This window comes from Pelobates fuscus, chromosome 6 (assembly GCF_036172605.1).
Source record: "Pelobates fuscus isolate aPelFus1 chromosome 6, aPelFus1.pri, whole genome shotgun sequence".
Lineage (NCBI taxonomy): Eukaryota > Metazoa > Chordata > Amphibia > Anura > Pelobatidae > Pelobates > Pelobates fuscus.
In genome coordinates this window covers 173549191-173576122 of record NC_086322.1, presented here as the reverse complement: position 1 = coordinate 173576122, position 26932 = coordinate 173549191, and the positions used below count along the sequence as shown (strand labels likewise).

The window sequence follows — 26932 nt, the reverse complement described above, 5'->3', positions numbered from 1 at the left end:
TATTCTAGATCTATATGACCTACTAAACTTTACACACAAAAAAAAAAAAAAAAAAAAAAAAACAAAACAAGGTTGTATAAGAAACATGACTTCTGCCCAGATCATTTGCTTAACTATAGACATTTCTGCTTGGATTCTAACATGACATGCTATGATGTTTAAAAATCCCATGATCAAACGGGAACCTTGAGGGTATGCAGGGGTCCATTGATTCTTGCTAATCGGTTTTTCTTCTGTATGAAAGCAACATGTTGTATAGACTTAAAGCAGTGGGCAGCTCTGAGCATCACATGTGCACCATAAAAGAAGCAAACTGGCATAGAAACATAATATAAATGACCCTTCACTCATGAGAGATGTCTGAAGCTGCAGTGTGGGAGTGTAAGAGAAACATTCAGTAATAGCGAGGTCACGTAATTTGAACCGTAATTATGACCATGTGAATGTACCAGCATCCACAGAAACAGACTATCTAGATCAGGAGTTCCCAAAGGTAGATCCCCAGATGTTGTAGAACTGCAACTCCCATGATGCTTTGTTTGTCTTTCAGTGGCTGATCCAGAGCCTGATCTCGGGAGGGGCACTTGTAGATTTAAAGAAATAATCCATGCACAATAACCACACCAGCTCTGTGTAGTGGTTATGGTGCCAGGACCCCCTCCCAGAGTAAGTAGTCAAACCATTTAAGCCAACAATTTGACAACTTACCTGGGTTCTCCTGGGATATGGGGCTGTAGCAGGGCATAGGAGCAGTGGTGTGTGTGGGGGGTGTAATGTGTGAATGTGTAGGGTGTGTGGGGCAATGTGTGTATGGGGGGTTGTGTATGTGTGTGTGGAGGCAGTGTGTGTGTGTGAAGGGGGGCAGTGTGTGAATGTGTATGTGGTAACCGCAGCAACGCTCCATGCTCGCAAGAGAAGGACCCGGCGGAGCTGCAGGCTGAGCCCCCGGGTCCTCCCTCCTTTGCCAGCTGTCAGCAAAGTGCCTGCGGACTGGTGGAGGGAGATCTCCCCCCCCCCCGATCCGCCAGAGTTGTCTTTAGAATGCTTTAGAATGGCAAAGCATCATGAAAGTTGCAGTTTTAAAACATCTGCGGATCTACCTTTTGGGCATCCCTGATCTAGATCAATAGGACCTGTTAAATAGACTGAGCAAGGAAAAAAAAAAAAAGAAAAAGGTACAAAAGTACAAAAGTACCCTTGATTACCCTCCAAGTAAAGCCTATATAGACAGAAAGAATATGTTGCCACTGAAACACCTGTGGAATAGTCTAACCCATATATGGCAGTACATATTAATAAAATGAATAAAACAGGTAAGTGGTAAATTGCTAATGTATCAAGTATAAAAAGTCACTATTTTTCCGCTCATTGGCTTTGTGTGCCTGGACTGGATCATGATGTTAAATATTTAATATTCATTTAAATGAAAACAGGGTGTTACATGAAGGAGAAGTTAATACGAATAGAATTTTCAACCTTTTGTATGGTGCACACTGAGCAGCTGCACATGTAGCCACCCCTAACCCAGACAACATTAACTGTACCTCACAGTTCACGGTGTTCAGGTCCACTCTACATACATGATTTGGAAAACATCCTCATCATTTGAAGATGGGACACACATGCCCAGCACCCTGAAACAGAATCAGCAACATTTCTTTCAATAATCAAGATTTGGAATCAGTGGCCATAGTGACATAATTCTGTCTGTTGCAGTTTTGTCTTTTTTTTTTTGCTTCCTGTATTGGACTAAGAGTCTGAAGACTAGAGCGTACATCAAGTATAATAAGCTTCATGGTTGAAGAATATGTCGTCCAAGGAGGATGGGAGCATTCTTCCTTTTTTGCATGTTTGTTTTACAATGCATCATAGATATAATACACGGAAAATAAATTTGCTTTAAATCTTACTTCGCCATGTCACTTTAAGAACTCATTTGTTGCAAAGAAAAACCACAACAAAGATAAACATTAAATAATATTTTATTTCAGGGAAATAATAATTTGGCAGTACTATACTTGTAAAACATTACCACTGAACAAATGGGAGCTAAAAACAAATAAGTTGTATGCGACTCCTACAAAACAATACAACAATTAACAAGTCATAAAATACAAAAATAAACACAAAAAAACGACAATATAAAATGTTGTCATTTTGTAAACTGCAAAAGTGAATCATCTTTACAAATTGTACACTATAAATTTTACGAAAAGCCTTTAAAAAGGTGCAAAAATATTTAACGGCTCCTGCACAAGCCGCGTTAAGTTATATTATATGTGAAGACATGCATTTTATTTCATCTTAAATTTGTAGTCAAAAAGGCAATACGTCACTCTTAATTTAAATATAATTGCACAAAATTGTCTCATTACCCAGGAATGATGTAAAATTAGTGAAATAATTATAATATTCTTTTTTTTTGTGTACAAAAAATAAAATAAAGACATTAACAAGTTTAAACATAGTGTAATAAAATATCTTAAAATGTATGTCAATTTGGCAATAATGTATATCTCTCCAAAAAAAAATTTTTTTAAATGATTTCTGCCAACTGATGTCTGGTCATGTGATCAAAGCAGTTGTGCAATGAAACAGGAAGAAAGCTGCTGGAATGGAAACGCATGGATACCATGAACAGTTTCCATGAACATTTCAGTCCACAATACTAGAGAAACTGGACATAATTTTGTGGAATAAGTCCCTTCTTGCCATTCAGTGTCCCTTCAAGCCATCCTGGCTCCCTTGAGTAATGAACTATGAGACGAAAGGAAGCAAAATATATAACATGTTATTCTTCAAAAAATAAGTGTTCCATTTATTTCAAGTAATTTCAGGTTCTAAAAAATATATATTCTCTGGTATATTCTGTAGACTAGTGTTTCCCAAACGAGACCTCATGGCTCATCAACAATCGAGGATTTATGTAGGTCCCGGTTTTATTCCATTGGACATACTGACAAAACCTGGACTGTCGGTGGGTCTAGAGGACTGTTTTGGGAAACACTGCTTTAGAACATTAACACATTCATGCTTCAATAGGTGCCTACACATGTGGTGCAATTTGTAGGTTAGCTTACAGTTATACAGTCATTTGTAGGTTAGCTTACAGTTAGTTTTTTGTTTTAGTAATTAAAAAAAACAATTTTATATAGATACACACACTATATACATACACACACTAATATATATATATATATATATATATATATATATAATATAATTGTATTAACTATCCACAGACTTCAGGTGGAAGGGGTTTTCAATCACATTTTTTCCCCACCATAACTTTTTTGGTTTTTGCTTCCCAAGCACTACCAAGACTCAATAGCAAACCATTAACCAACCTCATGCTGATGATTTGCATGAACAAATAAACAGCTGTCCATGAGTGGTTCACTGGCTTTCCATCTTTTCCTAAGCTGTGTTTCAAGCTGTTGTATACAGCAAACACAGACTCAAAGGAATCCATGTTTAAAATGGAATGAGGCAAAAATGTGATTCTTTGTTAAACTAATTTCATATGTCCACCCAGAATCCTTTGCGGTAGTAACATCACTGCAAATTACTGATTTCTTTGGGAAAAGCAAGTCTTATGGCTTGAATGATGTGCAGATTTTTGTTTTAACATTGTATTAACACACACACACACACACACACACACACATATATATATATATATATATATATAATGTTTGCTTTACTCCTCAACACTAACATTTTATTAACCATCTATCTATCTATATATATATATATATCTATATATATATATAGTTAATAAAATGTTAGTGTTGGGGAATAACGTAAACATTGTATTAATTTTTATATATATATATATATATATATATATATATTACAATATTAACCACAAATCTGCACACCAGTCAAGCCATAAGACTTGCTTTTCCCACAGAAATCTCAAATCTGCAGTGATGTTACTACCGCAAAGGATTCTGGGTGGGCATATGCAATTTAGTTTAACAAAGAATCACATTTTTGCCTCATTCCATTATAATCATGGATTCCTTTGAGTCTGTGTTTGCTGTATACAACGGCTTTGAAACACAACTTAGGAAAAGATGCAAAGCCAGTAAACCACTCATATACACACACATTTTTTTTTTTAACATTTATTTATCAATCCTATACTTTCTGCAGCCCTCTCCTTCCTGAACCCATGTGTTGACCTTTTTGTCTCAGAAAATGCTACAGTCCATGATTTCTGGGAGTTTTAGTTCAGGTGGTGGTTTTTGTATATCAGAATGCAGACAATCAAACGTTAACTAAAGCACAGGGATGAATAAGTTTAGCAGTGCTACATAAAATTAGGCTAATCGTCATGATTGGATCACTCATATCCTGGTTTAGTGAAAAAGTTTAATATGATTTAACACTGCAAGGAAATCTACAATTTTTATGAGTCACAATTTGTTTTTAGTTTTTAGCCTTGAGTGCTTTTAAATTATGTTGATATAAACAAACACTTTAAAAGTAACACACATATTCAATTTCTGTGATTACTTATTTTGCATTTCATTAAAAAAATATATTCCCTTGTAGAGTCAGATATCAAAATATAGCATTGCTAACTGAATCAAAATGTTTGAATCCAACATTTACTCTCAAGTGGGGGAAAAAGGTCAGCATAATTATGGAATGATCACTAAAAGGTTATAACATCGCAAAAATCAAATCAAGGAGCATACTAAAAGACGGAAAACTAAAACCTACGGATATATAATAATACATGATAGACATTTTTTATGGAATGTAAATAAACACAAATCGACTATCAGGAAATGGCAAAAACCTAGTTAGTAACTCCCAAGCAAAGTGGTTCAAAACCCAGTCTCAAGACACACCATTGTTCTACTGTTGTCAATATCTGACTTAGGACAGACTTGGAAATTGCCTAAATCCTGGAATGTAGTTGAACGTTGAGGATTGGGTTGTGAAGCACTGCCCTGGCATGTAGACCCGATACGAAGGATTAGTGACAAGATGACATATCGCTGAGGACACATCAATGTGTTGTGGTAGAATCGCCGGTAGATTTATTTATTCTAACCACCATCAGACAATCCTACCCAGAGATAACCTTGGTATGCAATGCCTTTTTTCATGGGATGCTTTCCATGAGAAAAAATCCATGGTTATGAAAAAGCACAAAAAATGCAGAATTCACTCAAATTTGTGTTTGGCATCCAAAACAATCTCAATCTTTCATAAATATACTAAATATGTCATCTATTTCTTGGAGAAAACAAACATGAAAAATCATAAGAGAATAATACATTCAAGGCTTCTTGTTTTCAATGATGGGGCAGTGGGAAAGACTAAGGAGGTTAGAAACATTTAAAAGGAAATAACATTTTGTCACTGCACGCACAAGCTATTTTGCTTGCAAAACATATAGATGGACATTTTCCATGCAAAGTGACACAAAATGATATTTGGTATGACAAGAGCACTTTAATGAGAACACTATTCTGAGGAGAAGTACTACCGTATATACTAGAGTATAAGTCGAGTTTTTCAGCACATTTTTTGTGCTGAAAAACCCCAACTCGACTTATACTCGAGTCAATGTCTGTATTATGGCAACTTACATTGCCATAATACAGACTGGGGGCTGGCAGAGAGCTCTTACCTCTCCTGCAGCTCCTGTCAGCTCCCTCCTCCTCCGCGCCAGTCCGGTCAGCACCTCTGTCAGCTCCCAGTGTAAGTCTCGCAAGAGCCGCGGGGTCATAGTGCGGCTCTTGCGAGACTTACACTGGGACTTGCAGAGGGAGCTGACCGGACTGGTGCGGAGGAGGAGGGAGCTGACAGGAGCAGCAGGAGAGGTAAGCGCTCTCTGCCAGCCCCCCTCCACTGAACTGTCAATGCCACTAGACCACCAGGGAGTGAGAGCCCCCTCCCTGCCATGTATCAAGCAGGGAGGGGGGACGAAAAAAATATATATACATAATAATAAAATAATAATAATTTAACAAAAAAAAGTTAAAATAATTAAAAAATAATAAAATATGTAAATAATAATAAAATAAAAATATTAATATAACAAAATGTATTAAAATAATAATAATAGGGGGGCGGAGCTTGGAGCCGGAACGAAGCAGCCACCATCTTCCAGAGCTCCGGAGCGACAAAATCGAATCCTGTAAATATCAGCAGCATCCTACAACACACACAGCCCCTGACTAGTGGGTCGGCTCCAGGGCATCACGCAGAACACGCTGATGCCCTTCTTTTCAACCCCGGGCAGAAAAACCGGAAAACGAGGCCCTAGGGCCTACCTCGCGGGCGGACAGCCGACGGAGCTCGCCTGGGGACCTGATCCGCGGTACACGCCGGAATATTACGCCCAGACAGAGGCAAGTACAATGGGGCGCAAGTCACAAAAACAGCCTGCCCCCAATTCCAGAACGCAGCGAGACATAAGCCAAATGCTGCAGTCCCCGGCCACATCACTTACCCAAACGCCCCGTGGGCCCTCACCAACCTCCTCAATGGAGGGAGAGCACACCGACATTTCCCCCTCCATCACTCACCTACCGGAGGCAAGACAGAGGGCGGGAGACCCCCCGGACACACTCCTTCCCAAAACTGACCCCCAGCGGGCTCTGCAGGGGACAGGGGACCACACACCAGCCTCCAGAAGTGACATCCAGGAAATGCTGGCCGGCCTGCAGAAAAACCTAAAACAAATGTGTGAAGCTGACCTCGCGGTACTCACCACAGAAGTGCAGTCAGTAAAAGCACGCACACATGCCACAGAATCAGGCCTGGCAGACCTAAAACAGGACCTCCAAACACTAGGGGACACAGTGCTGAGCCTAAAAGCAACACAAACCACGATGGCCAGACAACTAAATATCTTGGACGATAGAGGCAGGAGGAAAAACCTGAAAATACGGGGGGTCCCAGAAAGTATACCACTTGAAGAACTGCCCCATTTCATCAGGCGCCTAGTAGCAACGTTTCTACCGTCGAAAGGGGCCAGACAATTTATGTTTGATGGCATATACAGAATAGCTAAGTCACCCCGGGCTCCAGAATCAGCGTCACGGGACCTAATCTTGCGCTGCTGCACCATGACTGACAAACTGGGAATCATGGCAGCGTTTAAAGGGAAGACCCCATACACTTTCGAGACTTATCAACTCTCCCTATTTCAAGACCTCAGCAGGGAAACACTCCTTTGGCGTAAAACGCTGAAACCAATCACTGCCACCCATCAAGAAGCAGGCATCACCTACAGATGGGCGACCCCGAAGACCTTGTGGGTAACTAAGGAGGGAAAACACTACAAAGTCTCGGATCCAACAGAGGGACCGGCGCTACTCACAACACTGGGGCTAAAGACACAAGATAACAACGCAGCCTCAAGCCCCGAGCATAGACCAGCGGGAAACAGAGCAGTAACCGAACCCAGAGGACCACGCGAAGCCAAGACCTGACTCAAGACCATTTCATATCGACCCCAGTTGAGGGGCACTGAGACTTTCCCAGATTTCCAGTTTGCCCCGTTACAATGGTTAATCTGTCTTACTTACCACCGTTACAGGAACACACATATTCCGGAGTTTAATTAACACCCCCCTCCCTCTCCCCCCCCCATCCCCAGGGTAACAGGGGAACTAAGCACAAAAGGGCTTACACACGACCCCAACGACACCACTCGGCCAGCGACCCACCCTAACTAAGACATAGCTAAGTAGGACTGACAGTCCAACATCAGACAACACATAAGTGCCGCCCATAGCCGCACCATAGCAGTCATTCTCTAAGAAGGGACCTGAGCCACGCAACTAGATCACACGCAACATAAACCTATTAGGGAATACCGTGGACACATACAAATAGCCTAACAACTCATAAGGAGCCTCTCCCAGAACCTCCTTGTAATAGAAGACATAGACGAATTCTGACTCTCGAGCCCCTAGACATGACATACACTACCGGGTTCTATAAAACAGGCAATGTTGGTGGAGACGGCACCTACACAGCGACGAACCCATACTTACATACTTACTTACGCACGAACCACACTCCGCTACAACCCAACAGCCCTCATAAAGCAAAAAATGTGCATGATGTTTCTTACAGTTGTCTTGTTGTACCAAATTTAAAATGTCGATACTTTACTTTACTATTTCCATAACAACACATGTTTGTGTACTTTTTCACATTGTGCGCTGAAAAATAAAGAATTAAAAAAAAAAAAATAATAATAATAATAAAAAAATAATAAAAAATATAATAATAAAAATGCCCCCCCCCCACCAAGGCTCTGCAACACATACACAAACACACACTGCACTCATACACACTCACACTGCATTCGCACACTGCACTCATACGCACACTGCACTCATACACACACTGATACACATACTGCATTCATACACACTGCACTCATACACACACTGTAAATAAATATTAAATTAATATAATTTTGGGGGGATCTAATTTTATTTAGAAATTTACCAGTAGCTGCTGCATTTCCCACCCTAGTCTTATACTCGAGTCAATAAGTTTTCCCAGTTTTTTGGGGTAAAATGAGGGGCCTCGGCTTATACTCTAGTATATACGGTATTTGTTTTGGGGTTTGTGGCATTGGGAAACTTTCCTATTACTAAGGTCACACTGGAAGAAATTAGCTCACCCTAGCAAAGCACTTAAAATCCCCTAATATTATTCAAGAATGAGAAAACATAAAAAAATAGAGTATCAGTTAAAATCATGAAGTACACAACAATTCAATTTGTATTTAAAATCCATTGTAGTTTTTGTATTGAGTCTAATTTCCCAGGATCCTCTATATTATGTTTCAAGCCATTAGCCTGCAGTTAAAGAGCATAGAGAGAGGAGAAGAAACAAACACAAGGTTTCTGCTACACCAATGCAATGTGTGCTCTCGGGGTACTAGGACTGAACCGGATTGTGATGCCAACTGCTAAATAGTTAAAGGGACACTAGGAGTGAAGCTCTTACGGTAACAGGATTTCTCTGGCATTAACTTACATTTAGGGGTTAAACAATTAACAAACTATTTAACCCCAAAGTGCTGATGCCAGCATCTGTTCTGCACCTGTCCTTTCTTTTTTGTCAGTGGCTTCAATCAGGAAAAATAAAGTGAAGGGTAGGTGGGGTGCAGTGGAAAGAACAAGTGCAGGCAAGCCTCTGTGAGGAGGTCACTCCAACCACAAATATATACCAACAAACAAAGAAGCACAGGGCGCCACAGTCACTATATGAATAATATATATGGGGGTAAAGAAGGAGAAATGAGATCAAAAATAAAGAAAACAAGTATTTATTAAATAAAAAATCCACAATTCATAGCACAAAACATGTGCAATTAAAATGTATATATAAATGCCACAATAGGCCAGAGACCCATAGGTATAGCAGCTTAACACGATAAATACTGGACTAAATACACAAAGTGCAAGTGCAAAAGTGTAAATAGAAATTTAAGTGCACAAATTGAACCACTTGATGATCCAAGTAAGAACATAGTTCAGATAGTAAAGCACTTAGTAATCCAAGTAAAGACACAGTATTGCACAAATAGTAAACCAAATGGTAAAGCACAAATAGTAGAGCCAGCACTAAAAAAATGCTGATACCAAACTGCAGGGTCTCCTGATATGCTCAACGCGTTTCGTCTTGTGACTTCCTCAGGAGCGTCTTCTCTCTTCAAAATCCTCTTCCTTTTTGAATCCGCCGGTCTGGAAGAGTCATTCTCAATGCGCGCGCCGCATCACGTGCGTCGTCATGACGCACGCGTGATCGGCCTGCGCATGTGCAACCAAGCTGGAACGCAGAATAACTTTATTTTGTTTTGGGGAGTTGTTTTGTGCTATGAATTGTGGATTTTTTTTTTAATAAATACTTGTTTTCTTTATTTTTGATCTCATTTCTCCTTCTTTACCCCATATATATTATTCATATAGTGACTGTGGCGCCCTGTGCTTCTTTGTTTGTTGGTATATATTTGTGGTTGGAGTGACCTCCTCACAGAGGCTTGCCTGCACTTGTTCTTTCCACTGCACCCCACCTACCCTTCACTTTACTTTGTATACTATCTATGCCTTCGGGAATTGATTTCACTCCATAAGGTGTGGTGTATGTGTTGTGAGATTTTATATTGCCTCTATATCTGCCATCTTGAGTTTATTCTATTGGAAATTGTGAGTGTTAAATATGGCCTATTGCAGACTTATGACCACCACTATGAGAGACGCTAGGAATAGGCGCAGTGAAGGTCTATTTTCAATGAGAGAGACTACTATGAGCCATACTGTGAACAATTTTTCTTTTCAGAAGCTTGAGAGATTGGCAGAAAAAGAGGTTAAAAAATGGTGGGAGATAAAATATCTCCAACAATATTTAAAGTTAGGTATTATACCTAGGGGGTTACGAATTGAGAAGGAATTAGCATTTGGTCAAGAGAATTCTGAATTTATGGCTAAATGGAATGCCACTCTTGACAAATGCTCGAACCAACTAATGGGGATCCTGATAGAATACCAGGAGGATTGTTTAAAAAATATTGAAGAGGAAATCCATTTGGTTGAATCTGAGATCAATAAAGCTTTTGACGAAGAGACAATTAAAGAAAATAGTAAATTATTGAATAGAAATGTGGAAAAATTGGAAGAGAAGATTATAAATACTAAAGAAAAGAAACTGAGTAGAGATAAGGATAATTACAAGAGAGGTACACATACAAGAGAGGTACACAAAGAGAATGGAGAAAAACGAGATTTTGAGGTCCTCAATACAGGGGAAACAAGGTAATTAGATCTTATGAAGGTGGTAGAATAAGATATAAAAAGGACAATACCCCTATAGTATCTAGAACTAATAGGAAGGAGACTAGAGAGGGAAATAGGGAACCCTACAATACAAGAAGTGTAAATTTTGACGAATCCGATAAGGTAGTAAGACGAAAAGAGTTACAGAGAAATGTGACAAATGGCAAAACAAGGGATAAGGTTGATCAACAGAAAGTTTTTTTTAGAGAACCGCCCAAGGAATACTCATCAACGAGGCCAGAATGTTTGGTTCCACAGGAACAGGTTTTCCCCTCTACAAACTACCCAAACACCCCCCCAAAAAGAGGAAGCTCTTAAGAGCAACTGGAGTCCTAGGGGAAATAGAGGAAGGGGAAATGTCAGATTGAATGAAACTGAAAGTATTGAAGGCATTTTTAACTTATCAAAAGAAGTTTTTACTAGGGAACAATTAAAGATTTTAAATAAGGGACTTGCCCCACAAACGGACCCGAATATGTTTGAATTATTTATTGACACCCAAAACATTTTAAGGAAGTTATCAATTAAAAGATTTTTCGAAAAGAAAAAAAGAGGTAGATTTGGAACGGAGGGATACTGAAGGAAACTCTATAACAAATATGGTCCCACTTGATGTGGGAATTACAACACCAGGGATTAGCCATTCGGGTTTGAAAAATAAATCAAAGTCCTTTCCCACATGGGAAAAAGGAGACTATATACCCGTGTTTTGTGAGATGATAATGAGCGAATTTGAGAAACTCTCCAAAAATAGAGGCAAAGAGAATCTGGCAAAAATGGAAAAACAAGCTTTGAAAATCTTAAAGGACAATAAGGAGATAGTGATCAGACAGGCTGACAAAGGAGGGAGTATTGTGATTTTAAATAGAGAGGATTACATGAAAGAGTCACAGAGAATATTAGGGGACTCTGATACTTATAGAATTTTAAACGGTAACCCTATATGTGAATTTAAAAAGGAACTACAAAGCATTTTAAAATTAGGTATGGATAGAGGTATTATAAATAAGAGTTTCATTATCTTTTTATCTCTTTCCCCAGAACAGCTGTCTTTTATTACCTTCCTAAGGTCCATAAATGCCTTGAGTGCCCACCAGGGAGACCTATTATTAGTGGTATTGGGTCATTGACCAGTAACATCTCGCAATATATAGATTTCTTTTTACAGAAATATGTGACTTTGGCAAGATCATACACAAAGGACTCCGCCCAGATTATCAAAGAATTTGAAGGTTTAGATTGGCAAGAGGAGTATCTCTGGGTGACAGTAGATGTGACATCATTATATACTGTAATTGACCATGAGAAAGGCATTGAAGCTGTGAAAAAGTAGTGACCCTGAGATGAATTTGGAACAAGCGAGCTTTATCTTGGACCTCATCAGATTCATCCTGTTCCACAATTATTTCTGGTTCGAGGGGGTTTATTACCTCCAGACATGCGGGACAGCGATGGGCACCAGGTTCGCACCAAGCTATGCCAATATTTTTGTGGCAGATTGGGAAGTGAATAATATTTGGCATAACAACCCATTTGGTGCGAACCTGGTGCAGTGGAGGAGGTATATAGATGATGTTCTGTTTATCTGGAAGGGGAGTAGGAGTCTTTTAGTTGAATTTTTACCTTATATTAATCTCAATGTGTATGGTCTTAGATTTACAGAAGAGATCCATGATACCAGTACAAACTTTTTAGACTTAACATTGTTTTTAAGAGGAGGAAAAATTCAAAGTAAAACTTTTTTTAAACCAACTGATGGGAATGGATTTATTGAATTTTCAAGCTGCCATCATCGGAAGTGGTTAACTAATATTCCTAAAGGACAACATATGAGAGTTTTTAGAAATTGCACAGAAAAAAAGATTTTAAGGAACAGGTTCAAATTTTAAATAAGACATTTTTAGACAGAAACTATCCTACAGAGCTTCTATCTAATACCCAGAGAGAGGTAGAGGGTCTACAAAGGAAGGACCTTCTGGTAAAAAGCAAGAGAAATAAGGAAAATGTAAGGAAGTGTTCGGAATTTGCCTTTTTGACAAAGTTTAATAATAAGGCAGATTTGATAAAGAAATAGATTAAAAAGAATTGGCCTATCCTGTTGCAAGACAAGTATTTAGGAAAGATTTTACCTCAAAATCCTAAGATAATATACAAAAGACCTAATAACTTAAGGAACATCTTAGCCCCTAGTGTTTTACCCAAAAAAGAAACTATAAATATGAGAGTTAACTTTTTATCAGAAAAACTAAAAGGTTTTTTTAAGTGTGGAAGGTGCAGTACATGTAAATTCCAGAAAAACAAGACTACTGAATTTTCTAGTACTGCAACCAAAGACATTTTTAAAATTAAACATTGTATTAACTGTCAGAGTAAGAATATGGTATACCTGTTACAGTGTAAATGTGGGGTCCAATATATAGGACGCACCATCTGAAAACTCCACGTAAGATTATTGGAACATTTTAATGGAATTAAAAATAAGAATATGAAACATAGTGTACCTAAACACTGTAATGCATGCAGGGAATTCGATGTTAAGGATTTTATCTGTATTGGGATCAATATAATTGTACCACATTGGAGAGGCGGGGATACAGAAAGAATGTTAGCCATGAGGGAGACAGAGTGGATATATAAAATGAAGTCTTCTGTCCCCTATGGGCTTAATACTGATCTAGATATATTGGCTTTTATGGATTGATTATATGTTTGTTGTACTTTCCTCTACTCTTATCTGACATTCCATTTCTTTTTTATGAAGTAATTTTTATGAAGTATTTTTTATGAAGTAATTTTTATATATGTTTTGGAGTCGAGAGTAATCGACTCCTTTTTATACTGTTATGTATATATATATATATTTTTTTTTCATATATATATATTTTTTATATATAAGTTTATATTTATATTTGCCTTCATTGCTTTCTTGTTCATTCATTTTTTCAGTTAATCCTTATGAGAAGGAATACTCAAGTGAAAGATGACTTGAGTCTGAAGATTCTTCTATGGACTTTGATGTCCCTTTAGATGATGCTCTTATTGTGTACCGTTATATGTATACATTTAACATATCTCTACCTTTGATGTATTTACAGAACAATTAATGTACTTTGTATGTTTTTGTGTTACCTATGGGGAATATAAATAGACTTCTCTTCCACCCACCACATTTACTTATTTATTTACATTCATGTATATAATTTTTATATTTATTTTTATATTTATATTTATTTTTATACTTATTTTATGTTATTTAATATTCTTCTCCTTTTTCCTTATCTGGTACTATTTATACCTCCCCGGTGGCTGTTAGTATTGAATGTTAGGGGTCAGCTGGGGGGGTAGGCAGGATCTGTACACTCAGATCGCACTACTTATGGACGTTTTCTATAGAACGCCTTTTGTGCGACTGTGTAAAGTACCAATAAAGTTATTCTGCGTTCCAGCTTGGTTGTACATGCGCAGGCCGATCACGCGTGCGTCATGACGTATGACGACGCACGTGATGCAGCGCGCGCATTGAGCATGACGCTTCCAGACCGGCGGATTCAAAAAGGAAGAGGATTTTGAAGAGAGAAGACGCTCCTGAGGAAGTCGCAAGATGAAACGCGTTGAGCATATCAGGAGACCCTGCAGTTTGGTATCAGCATAAGTGCTGGCTCTACTATTTGTGCTTTACCATTTGGTTTACTATTTGTGCAATACTGTGTCTTTACTTGGATTACTAAGTGCTTTACTATCTGAACTATGTTCTTACTTGGATCATCAAGTGGTTCAATTTGTGCACTTAAATTTCTATTTACACTTTTGCACTTGCACTTTGTGTATTTAGTCCAGTATTGATCGTGTTAAGCTGCTATACCTATGGGTCTCTGGCCTATTGTGGCATTTATATATACATTTTCATTGCACATGTTTTGTGCTATGAATTGTGGATTTTTTATTTAATAAATACTTGTTTTCTTTATTTTTGATCTCATTTCTCCTTCTTTACCCCCATATATATTATTCATATAGTGACTGTGGCGCCCTGTGCTTCTTTGTTTTTTGGCTTCAATCAGGAAGCCTCGGATAGGGGCAGGGCCGGATTAACATAGGGGCTGATGGAGCTGCAGCTCCAGGCCCAGGCCCAGGCCCATGGAATAGGCCCATTAAAAAAAAAAAAAAATACCTAACTGGTATTTTACTGGCACAGCCGGTATTTGAGGCTGCCTGGCCGTGCCGGTATTGCAGGTATACAAATGCAGGTATTTTTCTCAGAATAAATGGAGATTACTCTGCAATACCAGCACCGGACAGTAGTCACTGTGTGTGGAGAGAGGCAGGGATAGGAAGTTACAGCATATCCCTGCCTCTCTCTACTACTTACTGATCCGTGGGGGAGCAGCAACACAGCACAGAGTCCAGACAGCAGCTCTACAGCTCAGGTTAGTGAGGGATGGGGGGAAATGCAGCAGGGACACGGGGACACAGACACTAGGGGCCATATGGGGACACAGACACTAGGGGACACAGACACTAGGACACATGGGGGCACAGACACTGGGAGACCTAGAAACACAGACACTTGGGGACACTGGAAAACATGGGGACACTGGAACAGATGGGGACGCTGTGAGACATAGGGACATTGGGAGACACTGAGACATTGGGACACGGAGACACTATGTCCTCATTTCTCCCAGTGTCCCCCATCCAGTGTCGCTAGTGTGTGTCCCCAAGTCTCCCAGTGTCTGTGTCCCATGTCTCTGTGTGCCTAGTGTCCCCATGTGTCCCAGTGTCCCCATGTCTATGTCCACAACTGTCCCCATGTCTCCCAGCCAGTGTCCCCTAGTCTTCCAGTGTCCCCTAGTCTGTGTCCCTAGTGTCTTAGTGTCCCCAAATGTTTCAGTGTCCCCATGTCTCCCAGTGTCTGTGTTCCTAGTGTCTCAGTGTCCCCAGGTCTCCCAGTGTCCCTATATGTCCCAGTGTCCCCATGTCTATGTCCACAACTGTCCCCTAGTCTCCCAGTGTCCCCTAGTCTCTCAGTGTCTGTGTTCCCATATCTCTGTGTCCCTAGTGTCTTAGTGTCCACAAATGTTTCAGTGTCCCCATGTCTCCCAGTGTCTGTGTTCCTAGTGTCTCAGTGTCCTCATTTCTCCCAGTTTCCCTAAATGCATCAGCGTCCCCATGTCTCTGTGTCCCCGGGTCTCTCAGTGTCCCCAGTATCCTAGTGACATGGGGACACACAGACATTGGGACACTGAGAGACTAGGCGACATGGGGACACTGACACTGTGATACATAGGGACACTGAGACACTGGGAGCAATCCATCTATACAGCAGAATCAAACTGTGAGTAGTTTGTTGGTGATTTTACAGAATTTTCTCTGATGTCACTCCTTGTGATTATACTAATGATTAAGGCGGGTATTTTTTTTCCAACTACTCTTTTTATCCCTAACTACTCTTCACATACTCTTGCTTAAAGGAGCACTATGGGGTCAGGAACACAATCATGTATTTCTGACCCTATTATGTTAAAACCACCTGGCCCGTTCTTGCCTCCCTAAGTATAGTAAAATATAACTTGTATTCAAGTCTGCAGCTGCTGGCTCTGCCTCTGAACTGACTGTCTACTGACATCATCAGAAGTGGTGGTCTGAGCAAATTATAATACTTCCCCATAGGATTGGCTGAGACTGTCAACTAGTCAGATCAGGGGCAGAGCCAGCACAAGTCCAACATAGCCCTGGCCAATCAGCATCTCCTCATAAAGATAAATTGAACCAATGCATCTCTATGAGGAAAGCTCAGTGTCTGCATGCAGAGGGTGGAGACACTGAATGGCAGTGCTGCACACTAGGCAGTACTGCCCCAGAAAGCACCTCTAGCAGCCATCTAAGGAGTGGCCAGTGGAGTTATTTTCTCTGAAAAGACAGAGTTTACTGCAAAAGGCCTGAATGGAATGATTCTAATTACCAGAACAAATACAATAAGCTGTAGTTGTTCTGGTGACTATAGTGTCCCTTTAAGTTTGGAAGCTTAAGAGGGATGTATGTGAACAAAACGTGTGTGGACTGGCTGACAATAACATTAGTTTAGGTAATGTAGACGTTGGTCTCTCTAACACTGTGGCATGTCCCCTTTCTTCTACACTCACTACATACACCTTTTCTCTGTCTCAGACTATATACCAGGAACTTCTGCCTGCTAGTAAGAAGGTAAGGAGACAAGTGGACCAGCGAGTGCTAGGGGACAGTCCTTAGAAAGCATGGAGTGAGCGCATTATTAGACGCATTCATGTCAAGCTCAGGGTGCTGCCTTCATAGTATGCCCTTAGTTGGACAGCCTGCAGGATTGGCGGGCAGCCTGACATGCATTCATGCCAGGCTGTCCTTCAAATTCTTTGGACAGACTTGCCCTCTTTTTGGGCATGTTCTCCCCTTTTGGCAGGTCTGGTCACGTGATTCGCACTAGTGGCCCACCCTTTTACCCCACCCATTGACTTCCTGCTTCACTGGACACTGCTGGTAGGGGTTATGGATTTACTTGAAAGATGAGAGCATAAATTAGAGAGATTAGCATAGAGTATGTGTTTTCTTATAGCTGCATCCTATGAGTTTCCCTCCAGCACCATCTCCATCAGATACATGATGCTTGGGAGGTATGACTGTTTTAGTGTTTTTGGTCGATAAGATTCCGTAATTAGGCCCTGGATAGGGGTGCTGCTGATTGTTTGAGAGTGTCCAAGCCGATCACAAAAACGGTTTGGGAAAAATCTGTACATTTCTCATACAAATGGGAAGCTCCATATTGGCTTAGAGAGTTCGGACAAGGAGTAGAAGGAGAGGTGTAGAGCTAACCAGCAAATTTCTTAAAGGATTACCCCCTAAAGGTGAGCTGGCACCAGGGATCTCCTTCCACCTTATTAGCTTAATTCTAATGAGGTTCTTATATTGCCTAAAGTATTAATTTAATATTTATTTAAAATGAAAACAGCATATGAAATAAAAAAACGAAAGTGTTATTCCAAGAACCCTTCATTGATTTAAAGTGGACATGCTGCCTGGAGTCTGTATGGGCAAGGTTTCAAAGTGAAACACTGCACATACAAAGTGTAACGCCGCCTCTGGCAGCATCATACAGGTGTCATTAGCCAGCCTGGCACTTAGATTCTGGGAAGCTAATATTAATTTCCCCAAGCCATCCCTATCCTTTGCTCAGTCCGTCCTCCCTAACTTCCCTCCAGCGAAGGTGAGTTACATCAGTGGCGGAAGATCAGAATTGGGAGGAACCTGGCCTAAGTGTTGGGGAGTAAATTAAGCTTCAGTTTTTAGGCAGGGGGAGGGGCTCTCAGCAAGGCAAGGGTCACTTTTACTAAAAACAATGTTTTATGAAAAACTATTTTTATTTGTTGGAGTAACCCTTTAATACAAGTTACAAGTGATTTTCAAGGTTTTATTCAATGGTGTAATTTTTTTAAAAATTATTTTCCACTCATATGTCCAAACCTCCGTAAATAAGTGGAGCCGTACTGTTCAAATTGTCTATTTATTTAAATATGCCAAGCACTGAAATAAGTAACTGTATCTAAATCTACCATATAAAGGTCGGGAAGGTAAACAGTAATTACTAACACGGTAATTTACTAAACTTAAATATTTTTGAAATAAATCCACATGGCAAAACTAGGCAAAAATACACATGCTATGACTACGGCAGATTTGGAGATTTTTTATTTTTTTTTTTATTTTTTTTTTTTAGATCAGCTACTTTTGCTTCAAGTTTCCCACTTGGATTTAACTTACAAAAATTCGTCATTTAGTTTAGTGTTATTTGAACACTGTATAACTGTGTTTAATGCAGCTAAAGCAGTTAGCATTAATATTTTGATATTCAGAGAATTTGTCGGAGGGTAAAAAAGAGCAAGGTATCTGTGTCTGCTTTAACATGTATAATTGATAACTAGAGCTATTTACTTACCATCCTCAAACACAGCGCCTACTTGAAAAGATAGCTCTGAGCTATGTTCTGCCTCACAGGGAAACACTGCTTTTGCCTTCCTGTTAGAAAAGCTGCAAAACACATCCAGCAGGTAGAGTTATTTAGGCCAAGAAAATTACCCTGTGCAAACATCTTGAATGTCATGTTACAGACGCTCAACTTTCAAGGGTGGAACTTAAAATGCTAGTAATGTAGATGCAGAGTATAGAATGTCTAATTAGACAAGTGATGGTACATTTAAAAGTGCTTTGACTATAATACCTCTGATGTCAGCAAAATGCAAATACAGACTTCTTGCTTGCATTAAATGTTATACTTTTTACCTATTGTATGTATGACTGCCCTGGCTGTGCTTTACCAGATACAGATACTAAAAATGCTGAAAATAGAAATCTAGAGAAACAGAAAAATATATATATGCACAAATAATGAACCACAAAATGATGCCACTGAGCAGCTCTATAAACCTAAAACCATGGGACTGAAGGCATTGTGTCATCTTAATATATGCTTCAGCATTATATAACTTTCACAATATGGGTTAAAGTTCATTTACTCTGAGGGCAGCACCAGGTCCTGACGCAGTCCAGGGCTGGCGCAACCATAAGACTGCAAATGTGACCGCCTTAGGGTGCACTGGCCCAGGGATGGCAATGTCTGGGCTCCAAGTGACCATCAGGAGGGGAGAGCACAGTGGCCGTGTGGACTGCAGTAGAGGAGCTTCTGTATCCTCTACCCAGTATGACAGGAAGTGTTCACTGAGAGCAATGAACAGCTTCCAGTCGGACGCGGCCACACTGCATAAAGTGAGGTAAGCACGCATGCAAGAGGGAGACAACGGGGTGGTCAGGCAGGGGAGGGGAGGGAGGGGGTTTGGGAGAATCACAAAGAGCCTGGGAAAGGGATAAATACACTCATACGGGCTAGGTGAGGCATTAAAGACACACTTAGAGGGGCTGGGGAAGGTGACAAAAAAAAAAGACACGCAAAGTGGCTGTGGGGAGAAAGACACGCAAAGTGGCTGTGGGGAGAAAGACACACACAAAGTGTCTGGGGGAGAAAGACATACAAAGTGGCTGGGGGAGAGAAAGAGACACACAAAGTGGCTGGGGGGAGAAATAGACAGACACACAAAGTGGCTGGGAGGAGAAATAGACACACAGCATGGCCTTTTAAAACCCTACTATTCTAACCTTGCCCTGACTTTCTATAGCTGTCCAGCCCAAGACCTGCCTATGCAGCTCAATGAGAAGTCTTTCCAAGTCAGGTGCTCTGGGCGCATGCTGTCTCTTGAGTTTAGCTCCACTAAGCTAACCAAACCAGGTAACATAACTGGTGTTTGATTTACAGTCACGTGGGTGTAAGAAGGTTAATTTATAAAAGTTATATTTTTTACTGAAATCTGCATTCCCCACTCCCCTACAAAATAAGATTACACATTTTACACACATAAATAACTTCAGCAAGCTAAAGTGCTCTAGAGGTCTGGATTGTTTCTGCAAAATAGATACACAAAATGATAGAATCCTGAGAAGCCAAGGAAATCTATTATTCCATTCTTAAGCGCACAGTAGGGTTTCACAGGCTCCAGATAGCACAGACCGCTATGCTAATTTAGTGCTGGCATTACAGGTATCATCTGGGATTCCAGTTTATCAGTAAAGGCTAAAGTGGTCCAGTACAGATGGATCAGTTGTAAGTAGTTAAATAAACAGTTTTAGAACGAAAATATACAGACTATCACAATTTCCCAAATGGGTAGCTCGCCCACCTGTTGTGGTGCACCCCAATATATTACCTTTCTGGATGTATGTCACTGGGTGTAGTAGAAGACAAGGGGATTGATGGTGCCTCTTGGGGTTGTGTAGCGAGTGTTGGCACTGTTAAGAGAGTAGAGGTAGATTCTGCTGATGGTGTACATAACTCACTATTCATCCACGAAGCCATAGCAGTAGAAATCATATTTGACCTATTAAAAAGAGAAAACATTTTTAATTTACAGGATGGTTAAAATTTGGCTCCATGCTGGGGTTTTTTATGACTGATAATGCAGCAGTGTCAAATTTCAACAAAGAGTAGAGAAAGCAACCATATACATAATCATCAACATAGAGTTAAAAGAATACAAAAATAGAGGGAAAGGGAAAGGGTGGTAAAAAACAAGCAAGCAAACTTAAATTTACATTGTGAGAAAGTATACATCCAAGGTGTTCAGAAGTGGCGTTAAACATGTATTGTAGTTGCCTGGTCTTTGCAATCCCAACATCATTTAAAACACAAGTAGCTGAAGCTAAATATTACGTACTTGGTACATAACCATTGCTATAGCAGGTGATACACCGGTTTTATAGATTGCTGTATCGAGAACGTAACATTGTTAATAAGGTAAGATGAGTAGAGAGGAAGAAAAGAAGAAGGAAGGAACGAATAGGAAGAAAGTAAAGGAGAACACATTTTTAGGTGTTTTCAACTTTCATTTATAGCATTTATAGCTGTCAATTTTTCCATTTTGATTAGTTACCAGATTTTGCCATCTTTCTGGGATTGAGAGGACTTCCAACTCTTCAGAATACTGCTTCATTAAGCTAAAGCTGTTTTGGTGCTTAGAGTATCACTTCAAGGTTGGTAGTCAGTGTTCCCAAAATGTAAATGTGTTGTATGTAGATTTACAGTACATTTGTGCTATAGCCACACACTAACATACCCACTTATGCAGGCATTAAATGGCTTAAATGTAAAGCAAAATTAAAAACAATATGGTATATAACAGCTCTAGTATTAGCAGGGAATGTTAAATGCCTACCCCACCCCATGAATTAGAAAAATAAAAAAAAAAGAATCTTCAGCAAACGCAGACACATTGACACTGAAGTAATCATACTGTACAACCCAATAAATTAAACCAATAAAGTTTAATACTACCTAGTCATATTTTTAGGAAATGTATGAGATCAAAGCCTCCATAAATCCACAAGAAAAGTTTGTGTGTAATGTTTGAGTCCACCGATGTTCATTAACAAGCAGCAGCTGATACAAATTTCTTGCCCTAAAGTATAATTAAATATGCTCCATTCCTTTGAAGTTCAGAGAACTTTGGTTTGTGACTATGTTTGAAACAAAAGTGTTACTGTAAATTAGTCACGCTTTTTCATTTTCCATATCTCCTCATGAATATTTCTCTTGCTATTTATATCCAAAAAAAAAGTATTTAAATACCTCATAGTCTATCCAATATACAACGTGCAGATAAAGGATTCACACAATTTTTATTCTGATATTCCATACCATTCACCTTCACCAAGTCATAAAATAGGAAGTCCAGTCCATGTAAACCAGGCAACACAACATTCACCTTCAAGTAAATATACCTTTTAATCTGTACATGGTGCTGGTGAAAATGCAAGCAGATATATAGATAAAAAAATATTTATTATAGAGGAAAATATGGACTGCGCTACCTCACTGCTGTGGGATCCCTCTATACAAAGATTAGCTAGATACACCCATTAGGTGCTGTATATTTAAAACACTATATTAAAAATGTGATCTAGCACCACAGAAAAACAATTTAAAGGGACACTATAGTCACCTGAACAACTTTAGCTTAATGAAGCAGTTTTGGTGTATAGAACATGCCCCTGCAGCCTCACTGCTCAATCCTCTGCCATTTAGGAGTTAAATCCCTTTGTTTATGAACCATAGTCGCATGTGACTTGCACAGCCTTCCATAAACACTTCCTGTAAAGAGAGCCCTATTAGGCTTTCTTTATTGCAAGTTCTGTTTAATTAAGATTTTCTTATCCCCTACTATGTTAATAGCTTGCTAGACCCTGCAAGAGCCTCCTGTATGTGAATAAAGTTCAATTTAGAGATTGAGATACAATTATTTAAGGTAAATTACATCTGTATGAAAGTGAAACCAGTTGTTTTTTTTTCATGCAGGCTCTGTCAATCATAGCCAGGGGAGGTGTGGCTAGGGCTGCATAAACAGAAACAAAGTAATTTAACTCCTAAATGACGGTGAATTGAGCAGTGAAATTGCAGGGGAATGATCTATACACCAAAACTGCTTTATTTAGCTAAAGTAATTTAGGTGACTATAGTGTTCCTTTAATGGACATTTAAGCAATATCAACAGAAGACCAACCAATATAACTTATTATGAAATAAATTAATTAATTTATTAATAGTGCAACACGAAAATAGTAAAGTTGATAAAACAACAATTCAATAAAATGATAAAAATACAATAATCCTGCCAAGTCCTGCTGGAAACTTAAGTCAGCATCCCCATAAAGCTCGTCTGTGGAAGGAAGCATGTAGTGCTCCAAAATCTCCTGTTAGACGGCTGCGTTGACCCTGGACTTAATGAAGCACAGTGGACCAACACCAGCAGATGACATGGCTCCCCAAACCCACACAGACTGTGGAAACTTCACACTGGACTTCAAGCATCTTGCAGTGTGTGCCTCTTCTTCCTCCAGACTCTGGGTCGTTGGTTTCCAAATGAGATGCAAAAGTTGCTCTCATCAGAAAAAGAGGACGTTGGACTACTGAGCAACAGACCAGGTCTGTTTTTCTTTAGCCCAGGTAAGACGCTTCTGACGTTGTTTGTTGTTCAGGAGCGGCTTGACAAGAGGAATACGACATCTGAAGCCCATGTCCAGGTTCAGTCTGTGTGTGGTGGTTCTTCATGCACTGACTCCAGCCTCAGTCCACTCCTTGTGAAAGTCCCCAACACTTTTGAATGGCCTTTTCCTGACAATCCTCTCCAGGCTGCGGTCATCCCATCTGCTTGTGCACCTTTTTCTTCCACACTTTTCCCTTCCACATAACTTTCTATTAATGTGCTTTGATACAGCACATTGGGAACATCCAACGTCCTTTGCAATTACCTTTTGAGGCTTTCCCTCCTTATTGGGGGTGTCAATGATGGTTTTCTGCACAACTGTCAGGTCAGCAGTCTTCCCCATGATTGTGATTCCTACTGAACCAGACTGAGAGACCATTTAAAGGCTCAGAAACCCTTTGCAGGTGTTATGGCTTACTTAGCTGATTAGAGTGGGACACTGTGTGCCTAGAATATTGCACCTTTTCACAATATTCTAATTTACTGAGATTGTGGATTTGGAGTTTTCATGAGCTGTAAGCCATAATCATCGCACTTATGACAAATCACGACTTTAACTATCTTGCTTTGCATGTAATGCGTCTATCTCATATATTCGTTTCCCCTTTTACGTTGCATTACTGAAATAAATGAACTTTTGCACGATATTCTAATTTTTCGAGTATCACCTGTATATAACCTTTTTTGCATAAATGGTATCTATACCCATACCTTTTTATTATGGCATATTCCAAGAATATTGATACTCTAGAATAATATCATTATCTTTCCTTTCTGTGAACCTATTCTGTGTTGATTTCAAATTCATTTTAATTGTTAGAGGTATTTCATGTATGCATCATTCACACATTGATGCAAATCAGCACACGCAGTTCAAATATGACAAAAGTGACTTTGTCAACCGATTTAAATCTTAGACCCCTGGTCACTTTTTGCTGTCACCTTAGATTTTTAGCTTCAGGGCTCTGAGATGTTTGAGTCCTAAGCAGGTCCTGTGCTACTTTTCTGACACTCTACTCAAAATGACAGTTTTTTTTTTTGGGGGGGGGAGGCTTTGTCAAACTTATTTTTTCTGCATGACTGTTTGTAAATGGCAAAAGTTTCAGCCTATTTTAGAGAGATGATTTCATTTAACCCCTTAAGGACACATGACGGATATATTCCGTCATGATTCCCTTTTATTCCAGAAGTTGTGTCCTTAAGGGGTTAACTTTATCAATCCAGTTTCTCAGAAGTTTCCTTCAAAATCCAAGTTACATGTAAACATTTGATGAATGCTGTGGTTAAAAAAAGCAATCCCTTCACTATTCACCGGAGGACTGAAAATGCCAACAGTCAAAGTATGCACAGTGCAGTTATAGCGCATTGTTACAAGTGAAAGGTATGGTACTGAGACCAACATGAATGTGTGAGTTGGAGAAAAAGTTATTTAAATTCTCACCATCTAAATCCTATTAAAAATATTTTATTTTATTTAATTGCAAAAAGGTATACAAACTAAAATTATTTTAAAGGGACACTATAGTCACCAGAACAACTACAGCTTATTGCATTTGTTCTGGCGAGTAGAATCATTACCTTCAGGCTTTTTGCTGTAAACACTGTCTTTTCAGAGAAAATGCAGTGTTTACATTACAGCCTAGTGATAACTGCACTGGCCACTCCTCAGATGGCTGCTAGAGCTGCTTCCTATCACAGTTGTGCCTAGTGTGCACCACCATCTGCAGGCAGACACTGAACTTTCCTCATAGAGCTGCATTGATTAAATTTGATCTCTATGAGGAGCTGCTGATTGGCCAGGGCTGTGTTTGACTTGTGCTGACTCTGCCCCTGATCTGCCTCCTTTACAGTCTCAGCCAATCCTATGGGGGAAGCACTGTGATTTGCTCAGAACAACACTTGTGATCATGTCAGCAGACAGCTTGCAGGTCTGAGGCTGACAGGGGCAGAACCAGCAGCTTCAGGCTTGAATACAAGTAAGATTTTACTATATTTAGGGAGGCAAGAGAGGGCCAGTGGGGGCTAGCTGGTGGCGTTAACAGTATAGGGTCAGAAATATATGTTTGTGTTCCTGACCCTATAGTGCTCCTTTTAAAATATACTGAATTCTGTAGGCTGGACACAATAATGACAAAGACTGTAAACTGTAAATTCTTCTTAATTGGAATTGTACATCAAATGATGTCAGTGATTTGAATTGCAGGGAAATGATGAATAACAAGGAGAAGGGATGAGATGAGCAAAAGCTGTAAATTTAGTAAAGGATCAGATGGGTTGTAAAGCATCACATTAGAAGTAATAGCCCTTCCTCCACTTTTAGGAAAAGATAGGTAACCAATTACTGTAAAGAAGATTTAAGTGGATATCTGGATTGTAACCAAGGCAACAGTAAGAAGGAGTAGTTTGATATTGAGAGCTACAAAAAGGGTTACAGCCTCCTACGTAAAAAAAACAGCCAAGTCAAAAATGTACGGCTATAGTTCAACTAGCATTTAATAGGGAAAATCTTATCGAACATCTTTATCTTACTGCAACTAATTTTACAGAAGCAAACACAGGAAAACAAGCCTGACATTAGCCAGCGATAGTTCATCTGCAAGATGCAAGGATGCACTAAATATAAAATCATAAAAGTATTTCAGTGTGTGTACCTACCAGTCTATGTATCTCCAGAAAGACTATTTATAGCAATCAAAGCTAGACTCTCCTGGGATAAACAATTATGCAAAAGAACCCAAATAAAAGGGTAAAACAACTTTAAGAAATCAGGAGTTTTAGCAGAAAGATTCCATGCTGATATGTAGCAGGTCGAGGTAGGCAACCTTTGGCACTCCAGATGTTTTGGACTACATCTTCCATAATGATCTTACACCCATAATGTTGCCAAAGCATAATTGGAAGTGTAGTCCACAACATCTGGAGTGCCGAAGGTTGCCATTAGTAGGAAATAATTAAAATGTATTTTAAAATGTGTGATCTTGCCATTTGTCACTTAGGTAGTAAATTCAGGCTGGGTGGGTGTTTATCATGTATGAGAAATATATGGCACAGTGTTAATATAAAGTAAGATTACCTATGGTATTAAATAATTTAATGAGATTTTTTGATGGAACATGGAGATACTTACTAAACAGGTGCAAGCAGTTATAAAGTTCATCTCTGGAGAGGATACAAGTAACAGATGCTAAGAGCTTCACATCTTAGTTTACAAGTTGTTTTCAGACATTATTGGCTCCTTAATCTTGTTTTTAAAATATGTTACTTAACATGTAAAACCATCTCCATACGTATATGAAAGCCTTCCAACTATCCTTAACTGTACACTACCGTCCATTATTGTGGACCCATTGCCTGCCATTTGGTTTCTCTGGAGACCATTAAATAGAAGGTGCAGGCATATTTTGTGAAATCTGCATTCAACAAAATATGTCAGTGTATTCATGGACGCAAATAAAGCACTCCGCTTTCCACAGTGTACTTTAGGTGCTC

General features: G+C 39.4%; 1 protein-coding gene across 4 annotated transcripts in view; it reads right to left on the bottom strand.

Moving 5' to 3' along the window:
* Nucleotides 1–1966: 1966 nt before the first annotated feature.
* ARHGAP10 (Rho GTPase activating protein 10) overlaps nt 1967–26932 on the bottom strand; it is a 338956-nt gene continuing 313990 nt past the window's right edge. For 3 of the 4 annotated variants that reach the window (XM_063458486.1, XM_063458487.1, XM_063458490.1), the window contains 3 exons: nt 20612–20782; nt 18793–18884; nt 1967–2757 (listed from right to left, as the gene is read on the bottom strand). In XM_063458486.1, the coding sequence (XP_063314556.1) occupies nt 2669–2757; nt 18793–18884; nt 20612–20782 (352 nt within the window). In that variant the 3' untranslated portion in view covers nt 1967–2668. The remainder of the gene's footprint in view (nt 2758–18792; nt 18885–20611; nt 20783–26932) is intronic. The other variant, XM_063458488.1, reaches the window with a different exon arrangement.